This window comes from Acanthochromis polyacanthus, unplaced genomic scaffold (assembly GCF_021347895.1).
Source record: "Acanthochromis polyacanthus isolate Apoly-LR-REF ecotype Palm Island unplaced genomic scaffold, KAUST_Apoly_ChrSc contig14, whole genome shotgun sequence".
In the NCBI taxonomy this organism is placed as follows: Eukaryota; Metazoa; Chordata; class Actinopteri; family Pomacentridae; genus Acanthochromis; species Acanthochromis polyacanthus.
The window spans coordinates 1-9,414 of record NW_026131300.1 but is presented as its reverse complement, the minus strand read 5'-3'; the positions used below and the strand labels follow the sequence as shown (position 1 = coordinate 9,414).

The 9,414-nt window shown below is 42.5% G+C and overlaps 1 protein-coding gene across 1 annotated transcript; it reads left to right on the top strand.

Annotated features, from left to right (window-relative positions):
- Positions 1-1,645: 1,645 nt before the first annotated feature.
- LOC127532763 (NLR family CARD domain-containing protein 3-like) lies at positions 1,646-9,401 on the top strand (the record flags this gene model as incomplete). The annotated part of the gene is made up of 9 exons (XM_051944791.1): positions 1,646-1,688; positions 3,441-3,538; positions 3,908-4,039; positions 4,123-4,248; positions 5,963-6,035; positions 6,196-6,424; positions 6,606-8,403; positions 8,481-8,654; positions 8,952-9,401. Coding segments are annotated over exons 3-9 (2,939 nt in total), but the record flags the coding sequence as incomplete, so codon positions are not given.
- Between the last annotated feature and the right edge of the window lie 13 nt (positions 9,402-9,414).

Sequence of the window (9,414 nt, the reverse complement as noted above, 5' to 3'; positions counted from 1 at the left end):
TTTTACTGGAGCTGTATTGTGTGTGATGTGGGTCAAGTCTTCAGGTGGACAGAAGCTGTTTCAGAAGCTAACAGCTAAAATAAAAAACTCCTGGCTATTGACACATATAACAGCCTGTAACATGGACTCACAAAGCTCCACAAATGTTGTAAAATAGTTTGAATTAGATTTTTTCAATCTCAGAAATGTTCAATCTGCACTTTTCAAGAATTTATAAAAAGAAAGTTGAAGAAAATTCAATTCCATTGTTGTCCTTTTCTGCTTCTAACTCACAGTTTTTGGTATTTAATTCCATAAGAACGGTAAATACTTGACAGATTTTGAAAGTTCTACTTCTCCTGGAAAAAGGGTGTAAATTATTCACACATAGGGCATTTTTTGACACAATTATTGACAAAAATAGTCAAACAAGACCAGGCGTGTTCATAAATATATCTATTATTGTAGTGCTAAAAGTTATTCTGTTGTGTTGTTGTTGTTCCAGCATCTGTAAAAAACAGGGTTCCTGCTTGGTTGCCCTGACAACAGTGACAGGTGTTTGAAAGATGAAGGATAAGAAGGCAAGAATTAAAAAGAGGAAATGTGGAAACAGAAGCAGACAAATGTGCTGAAAATGGAAACTATTTCTGTGAAACGAGCTCACGGTTAGAAACAAATGAGGACGATGGAAAAGATACAGAAAGATGCTGAACTGTTCTTCAGAACACCGTTCACTTTAATTCATTATCAAGTCAATGAATTGTGTGTGGTTGTGGCGTAAAACATCACGTTACAGAATGTAAATAATAGTCTGATGCTGGTAAACTTTGTCTTGGAGCTCCTCAGAGTCAGAAGAAAGATCCAGAACCAACATCAGCCATGAGCCACAAGTCCAGAGAGAATCTTATCAGAATGAATCTAATGAAGAGTCTGGTGTAGAGCTGCTCTGTAGGAGAAGATGATTCACATCTACATGAATGAAACTGAGCTGAACTGATCAGAAGGTCTGGAAAAAGGACAGATCCAGTCCTGGTCCACATTATCGGCACCGCTGGAATGTTTCCAGAAAATCCACCGTTTCTCCCAGAAGTTGTTGCAGCTACAAATGTTTCTGGTTTTACACGTCTTTATTTCCTTCCTGTGCATTAAAATAACACAAAAATCAGAAGAAAAAAGCCAAAATTGAGCTAATTTTGCAGAAAACTCAGAAAATGGGCCGGACATCTTTGTTGGCACCTGAACTCAGTGTTTGGTTTCCACCCTTTGGAGGAAAAAACTGAAAGCAGTCACTTCCTAGAACCATCAACAAGCTTCTTCCTCCTCTCAGATGGAGTTGTGGACCACTGTTCTTCTGCAAACTGCTCCAGGTCTCTCAGGTTTGAAGGGTTCCTTCTAGAAACAGCAGTTCTGAGATCTCTCCACAGGTGTTCAGTGGGATTTAGATCTGGACTCACTGCTGCCACTTCAGAACTCTCCAGAACTTTGTCTCCAACCATTTCTTGGTGCTATCTGAGCTACATTTCAGCTCATTGTCCTGCTGGAACACCCATGATCTCTGACACAGACCCAGCTTTGTGACACTAGAAAACGAACACGTGGAAAACCAGAAACATTTGTAACTGCAACAGCTTCTGGGAGAAACAGTGGATTTTCTGGAAACATTCCAGCGGTGCCAATAATGTGGAGCAGGACTGTTTGTGCTGAGAACTGTGAGCATTTTAGAATGTGATTTAGAGTCAGAAGCAGATCCAGGAGGGATGAGAGGATTATTCCTGTCTGTAAAGGAACAGAGAGAACAAACAAGCATTAGTTCACTAGAACCACTTTCTATGCTCAAACCATAACAGTGACCCGTTCTGTTTTGATCATTAAAAGTAACACAGCTGAAAGGGAAGAAGATGAAAGTCATCTGAAATAAACCTGCATGTTTTAAAGCAACCCTTACTTGTTCTGAATTGTAAATATTGTATAAAAATACAGTGAACTGCAGGTTTTCCAGAACAGTGTTCTATAGCAGACTGAACATGTGAGGTTCTAATGACATGATTTTAATCAGAACGGGTTCTGATCTAAAGTGGGCTGGTCTGAGGCCTCAAACTCCAGGTCTGAAAATGAATCCCACTGCTCAAACTAAGTGGATTTGACTGTGATCTCTGCCTGTTTCCCTGTCAGTACCATCAGTGATGAAAGCGTTAAAAAGCCTCAATCTCCTCCAGTCTGTTGACTTTAATCATCAGGTTGATCAGAGAACAGACAGCTGCCTCACTGGAACGTTAGTAGCTGTGACTTGTAGAGGACTGGGATGTTTCTTCCACTTTCTACAGTCTGCTGCCTGAACTGAGCTCAGAAACACACTATGTTGATGTGAGCCACTAGTTTTATTAGTGTCTGCATGGAACCAACAGCTGATGGTCAAGTCAGAGAGATTCAGTACGGTTCACAAACATTCACACAGCATTTATTAAACGATAACTTTGGATGGAGTTTCAGTCTGGATGAGGTGATTTCACATCATTTGTTGCGTTTTCAGTGTTTGTGTGATAATTTAGTGACTTAACTATTTTTATACATTTTTTTAAAGTGATTTTGAGCCATTTTGTCGTAATTTTTGCATTTTTTTGGTGTTATTTCAAGTCTTTTTGAGGTTACTTCACATCATTTGTTGAGATTTTGAGTACTTTTGTGGTAATTTAGTGACTTTTTATGTGAATTTAAGATCTTTTAAAGTGATTTTGCACATTTTGTAGTGATTTCAGTCTTTATGAGGATATTTTACAGAATCTGTTGTAATTTACATGTTTCTGTAGGAATATAGTGACTTTTTTTTAAGTGTTTTGAGGTTATTTCACATCATTTGTTGAGATTTTCAGTGGTTTTATGGTAATTTAGTGACTTTAATTTCCATTTTGCTTTTTTAAAAGTGATTTTGGACCTTTATTGAAGCAATTTCAGTCACTGTGAGGTTATTTCACATCATTTGCTGCTATTTTCAGTGTTTTTGTGATAATTAAGCTTCTTTTTCTGTTTTTATTCATTTTTAAAGGTATTTTGTACCTTTTTGTGGTGATTTTTGGAGTTATTTCAAGTCATTTGTTGCTATTTTGAGTGTTTAAATGTTTAAACAGTGTTTAAACCAGATGCTAGAAATGTTCAGATGTTTCTTAAATGCAGCATTAAATGAGACTGAGAGCAGACATGTTGAGGGAAATGTGCATCAGTGTGATCTCTGCTGATGTTGGTTCTGTCCCACTGATTCCATTCTAGGGAATGTTAACTGTCAGGGATTTACAGCCTGATGGGAGCTTCTGCTTTCATGAAGAACAGGGTTTGTACAAGTTGTGTTGGACGTTGAGTGACATGAAAAAGGTTGAATGTAGAAATAATGGGTCACATGAAATGAGTGGGAATCAGCCTGTAAAATGTGCTCTTATTGTGAAAGTCTGCCTGCTGCTTCCTCATAGGTGGAGTCCTGACTGGTTCCAGGAAACAGATCACCTGTCTGAGCGTCCAGGAGTGGACTGGAAACTTTCTTCTTCTTCTTCAGCGCTTTGAATAAAGTGTAAGTTTGCTTTGTTTGCTGCTTTAACTTCAGTAATGTTGCTGTTTGTTTCTGCTCTGTCATGTTTCTACATGTTCACTTCTTATTTCAGCACAAACTGTGGATGACTGTTGTTTAAACATGGATCAATATGATTATTAGCTTATTGATTGACTGCAATCAGTCAATATTTCTCTGAGATTATTGATGGACTTGAGTCAGTTTGATGAGCTGCTGATGTTTCTTTGTTGTTTTGTCTTTCTGACTTTGGGTTTGTGGGTGAGTCTCTGCAGCTCCATGACTCCATCTGCTGGACTGATAGTAGAAGTGCAGCAGCTGATCTTCTCCAGGAGGATATGAGTGGATGAATGATGTTTGTTTCCTGTGCAGGTGAAGGTAGAAAGTGTGTGTGAGCTGCTGTGAGTTGAGCATCATGGATGAGTGTGAGGACAGAGAGGAGGGAGTCCCTCCCTCTAAAAGCTCTCTGTGTGGGGAACAGGAGAACCAGAGCAAAGCTCAGAGGTGAGAGCACCATCTCTAACTGTCCAGGACTCTGCTGCATGTCAGAGCTCAGCATCACATCACTGCTGCATCATTATTGACAGGAATCCACCTGGACCTGGACCTGGACCTGGACCTGGACCTCCATCCAGCTGTGTGTCCTTCAAGAGTGACCGGTCTAAGAGTTATCCTATTGACTTTAAAGGAGAACCAGGTCCTGCTGCAGAGAGGTAAGATGTTCAGAACAAGGTTTCAGAGCTGCTAGTTTGATAGCAGATTGGCTCCTCATCAAACAGAACAAATGTTTAGAAGAAGTGATGTTAATAATGTGAACATCATCCACAGAGACATTAAAAATAGAACCAGGTGGATCACAGCAAGAACTCTGAGTTCACTAAAATATCAAGAAATAGTTTTACTGGAAAAAACTCAAGTTCTGTGATCAGATAAACCTTGATAGCCTGTATGCTAGCCTGTATGTTAGCATGCATGTTAGCCTTCGTGTTAGCCTGCATGTTAGTCTGTACATTAGCCTACTGGACTCTGCTGCATGTCAGAGCTCAGCATCACATCACTGCTGCATCATTATTGACAGAAATCCACCAGGACCTGGATCTGGACCTGGACCTGGATCTGCATCCAGCTGTGTGTCCTTCAAGAGTGACTGGTCTAAGGTTCTTCCTATTGAATTTAAAGGAGAACCAGGTCCTGCTGCAGAGGGGTAAGATGTTCAGACCAAGGACTATGCTACTAATTGACTTTGTCTCGAATAGAACAGAATAATTAACCAGAACATACACTAGTTGGTGCACATTATGACTGACATCACGATGCAAAAAGCTTCACCGTCAGACTGATAAAAAAACAAAGCAAAACTTATTCTAAAAAAAAATCAATGTATCCATGTAAGAAGACTATTTGTATATAATATACATAAATATCTATATTTAAATATCTGTATATAAATATACACACACACACACCTGTATACATACACATCTGCTCATATTTATTGGACAGTGAAGATGCAGCAGCAGTATTTCACGTAACAACCAATGGAATGAGAGGAACGCAGCTTTTGCTCTCAACCAAACTAAAATCACTAGCCAATGGAAGTAGAGTGGGGGCGGGTCTTAGAGAGACGTTGAGATCCAGCTGCAGGTGAGTCCGTTGTTGTCATGGTTACAGTAACGCTGTGGTGCTATCTGGCAGTGATACAGAACTCTGTAACAAATTCATGGATCCAGACTATAAGCGGCATCACTGCTAAAATCTGATCACTTGGTCCTTGACTCATTTCTGAGCTTCTCTGAAAAGTTCATCCAAATCCCTTGGTCCACTTTTTTTGAGTAAAATTGCACACAGACAAATAGACGGCAGGACAAACGTACGATCGTCACAGTAACTCCGCCGTGTTCCTTGGTGGAGTTCAAATAAACGGTGCATCCAGATAGCTCAACACAGCATCCTGGGTTGGATTCCAGCTCTTTACTGCATGTCTTCCCCTCATTCTGGTCCCTGCTTTTCTGTCTGCCTCTCCACTCTGACTATCAAATAAAGACAACAAAAGACCACAAAAATTATTTTAAAAAAATTAATGGTAATTAACTGTTTACATGGTTGTATTTCAGAATAAATAGTGCAAATGATGCTTTAAAGGGGGATCAATGTCCTTTTCCATGTCTTTTACTGATTAGTTGCTAAACATATTTGCACCATGTTGTAGTCAGATGGAGTACTACCTCCACCTACTGACCTTTTTGGTTTTCCTATACTCTGTAGTCTGACTTTGTGAAGGCACATAGCTGAATTTCTTTCTAGTTAGTGAGATTGTACCCCGACCCAAAAGCAAAAAAGTTCAGGCTGAGGATTATTTTTCACTTTAAGCCCTGAAGATGTCTCTGTGTGATAAAGTGAGAGTTAACTGTTGATGTTGATCCACAGAGTGGAGCAGCAGAACTCAGAGGTTCCCAGAGCTCAGTCTGTCCAGCAGCATCACCTGGACTCCATATTCATGGTGAGTTCATGGACAACAAGTTGTTCTCCATGTGTTGTGTTCAGACGTCTCCATGCTGCTCTTTGTAGACCAGTGGACTGTCAGTGTGTCCAACATGGATCTGATGTTTGGCTCCATGATTTGACTCTGATGGACTCATTGACACATTTCTCTGTTCCAGCTGCTGGAGGACAACATGGTGACTTTTGTGAAGAAGGAGCTGAAGAAGATGCAGAAGCTTGTGAGTCCAGATTACCCAGAATGCTCGTCAGAGAGTCAGAGGGAGGATGAGGAGGAGTTGGAGGGTGATGATGAAGATGAGAGGAGCAGCAGAGAGATGTTTGAGCAGATCACAGTGTTGTTCCTGAGGAGGATGAAGCAGGAGAAGCTGGCTGACTGTCTGCAGAGCAGTAAGAGGATTTGTGTAAAGACTGAAGCTGCTGATCAACAGAACATTTACTAAAGTCTCAGAATATCTTCACACAATCAGTGTTTAGGGGACAAACTGTCACCTTCACTTTATTGCTACTTTGGTGCTTTAATATCCAGGTTACTTCTACTTCACTCTTTCTTTCTTGTGTTTTCATTTAGAACTTGCTGCTGCTTGTGGACGTGAACTTAAATGTGGTCTGAAGAAGAAGTTCCAGAGAGTGTTTGAGGGCATCGCTAAAGCAGGACAGAAAACCCTCCTGAATGAGATCTACACAGAGCTGTACATCACAGAGGGAGGGACTGCAGAGGTCAATGATGAACATGAGGTCAGACAGATTGAAGCAGCATCCAGGAAAGCAGACAGAGCAGAAAGAAGCATCAGAGCAGAAGACATCCTTAAAGGCTCACCTGGAAGAGATGGACCAATCAGAACAGTGATGACAAAGGGAGTGGCTGGCATCGGGAAAACGGTGTTAACACAGAAGTTGGCTCTGGACTGGGCTGAAGACAAAAGCAACCAGGACATCCACTTCATGTTTCCATTGACTTTCAGAGAGCTGAATGTGGTGAAAGAGAAGAAGTTCAGCTTGATGGAACTTGTTCATCACTTCTTCAGTGAAACCAAAGCAGCAGGAATCTGCAGCTTTGAATACTTCCAGGTTGTGTTGATCTTTGATGGTCTGGATGAGTGTCGCCTTCCTCTGGACTTCCACAACAATGAGGTCCTGACTGATGTTAGAGAGTCCACCTCAGTGGATGTGCTGCTGACAAACCTGATCAGGGGGAATCTGCTTCCCTCTGCTCGCCTCTGGATAACCACACGACCTGCAGCAGCCAATCAGATCCCTCCTGACTGTGTGGACATGGTGACGGAGGTCAGAGGGTTCACCGACCCACAGAAGGAGGAGTACTTCAGGAAGAGAGTCAGAGATGAGGAGCAGGCCAGCAACATCATCTCCCACATGAAGAAGTCACGAAGCCTCCACATCATGTGCCACATCCCAGTATTCTGCTGGATCACTGCTACAGTTCTGGAGGAGCTGCTGAGAAGCAGAGAGGGAGGAGATCTGCCCAGAACCCTGACTGAGATGTTCATCCACCACCTGGTGGTTCAGGCCAAAGTCAAGAAGGTCAAGTATGATGGAGGAGCTGAGACAGATCCACACTGGAGTCCAGACAGCAGGAGGATGATTGAGTCTCTGGGAAAACTGGCTTTTAATCAGCTGCAGAAAGGAAACCTGATCTTCTATGAGTCTGACCTGACAGAGTGTGGCATCGATGTGGAAGCAGCCTCAGTGTACTCAGGAGTGTTCACACAGATCTTTAAAGAGGAGAGAGGACTGTACCAGGACAAGGTGTTCTGCTTCGTCCATCTGAGCGTTCACGAGTTTCTGGCTGCTCTTCATGTCCATCAGACCTTCATCAACTCTGGAATCAACCTGTTGGAAAAACAACAACGAACAACCTCCCGTTGGTCTGAAATGTTCCAAAGTTATTCAACAGTTTTCTACCAGAGAGCTGTGGACGAGGCCTTACAGAGTCCAAACGGACACCTGGACTTGTTCCTGCGCTTCCTCCTGGGTCTGTCACTGCCGACCAATCAGAATCTCCTACGAGGCCTGCTGACACAGACAGGAAGTTGCTCACAGACCAATCAGAAAACAGTGGAGTACATCAAGAAGAAGATCAGTGAGAATGTGTCTGCAGAGAGAAGCATCAATCTGTTCCACTGTCTGAATGAACTGAAGGATGTTTCTCTAGTGGAGGAGATCCAACAGTCCCTGAGATCAGGACGTCTGTCCACAGATGAACTGTCTCCTGCTCAGTGGTCAGCTCTGGGCTTCATCTTACTGTCATCAGGAGAACATCTGGACGTGTTTGACCTGAAGAAATACTCTGCTTCAGAGGAGGTTCTTCTGAGGCTGCTGCCAGTGGTCAAAGCCTCCAAGAAAGTTGTGTAAGTAGTTGGAGACTGAAGATCCTTTTTCATTTTGCTGCTGTTTCATCAGTATAATGTGCTTTTTGTCTCTTCAGACTGAGTGGCTGTAATCTGTCAGAGAGAAGCTGTGGAGCTCTGTCCTCAGTCCTCAGCTCCCAGTCCTCCAGTGTGACAGAGCTGGACCTGAGTAACAACAACCTGCAGGATTCAGGAGTGGAGAGTCTTTCTGCTGGACTGGAGAGTCCACACTGTAAACTGGAAGCTCTCAGGTCAGGACTCACACTTTGAAACTGATGTGATTTCTATCAGTGGATAAACAGCTAACCTGAGTACAATCATTTCTGCTGATGGGATTCATCAAATGAGCTTTTACTGAACTTGTGCAGGACTTTGTCAGGGTTTATTTTTGACATGATTAAATCCCACTAATCATTGCTGAGATTGTTGATTTGCTTGAGACGCATGAAATGTGCAGCAAAATGTATCTGAAAGACAAAGAAGAAAAGAGAGAGAGAAACATCCATCCAAGTGTTGTCCATCAGGTTTGTGTTGTTTTGTGTGTGCAGGCTGTCAGGCTGTCTGGTCACAGAGGAAGGCTGTGCTTCTCTGGCCTCAGCTCTGAGCTTGAAGACCTCAAATCTGAGAGAGCTGGACCTGAGCTACAACCATCCAGGAGACTCAGGAGAGAAGATGCTGAGAGCTAAAGTGGAGGATCCACACTGTAGACTGGAAACTCTGAGGTACAGACAGACAGACACTCTGAGGTACAGACAGACAGACACTCTGAGGTACAGACAGACAGACACTCTGAGGTACAGACAGACAGACACTCTGAGGTACAGACAGACAGACACTCTGAGGTACAGACAGACAGACACTCTCAGGTACAGACAGACAGACACTCTCAGGTACAGACAGACAGAAACTCTCACTAAACTATCAGCCGAGCTCACAAAAAAGAGTGGAAGCAGAAGAATACTGTTAGCTCAGCTATGCACCATGACCGAAAGGAAACTGTTAGCCTAGCTT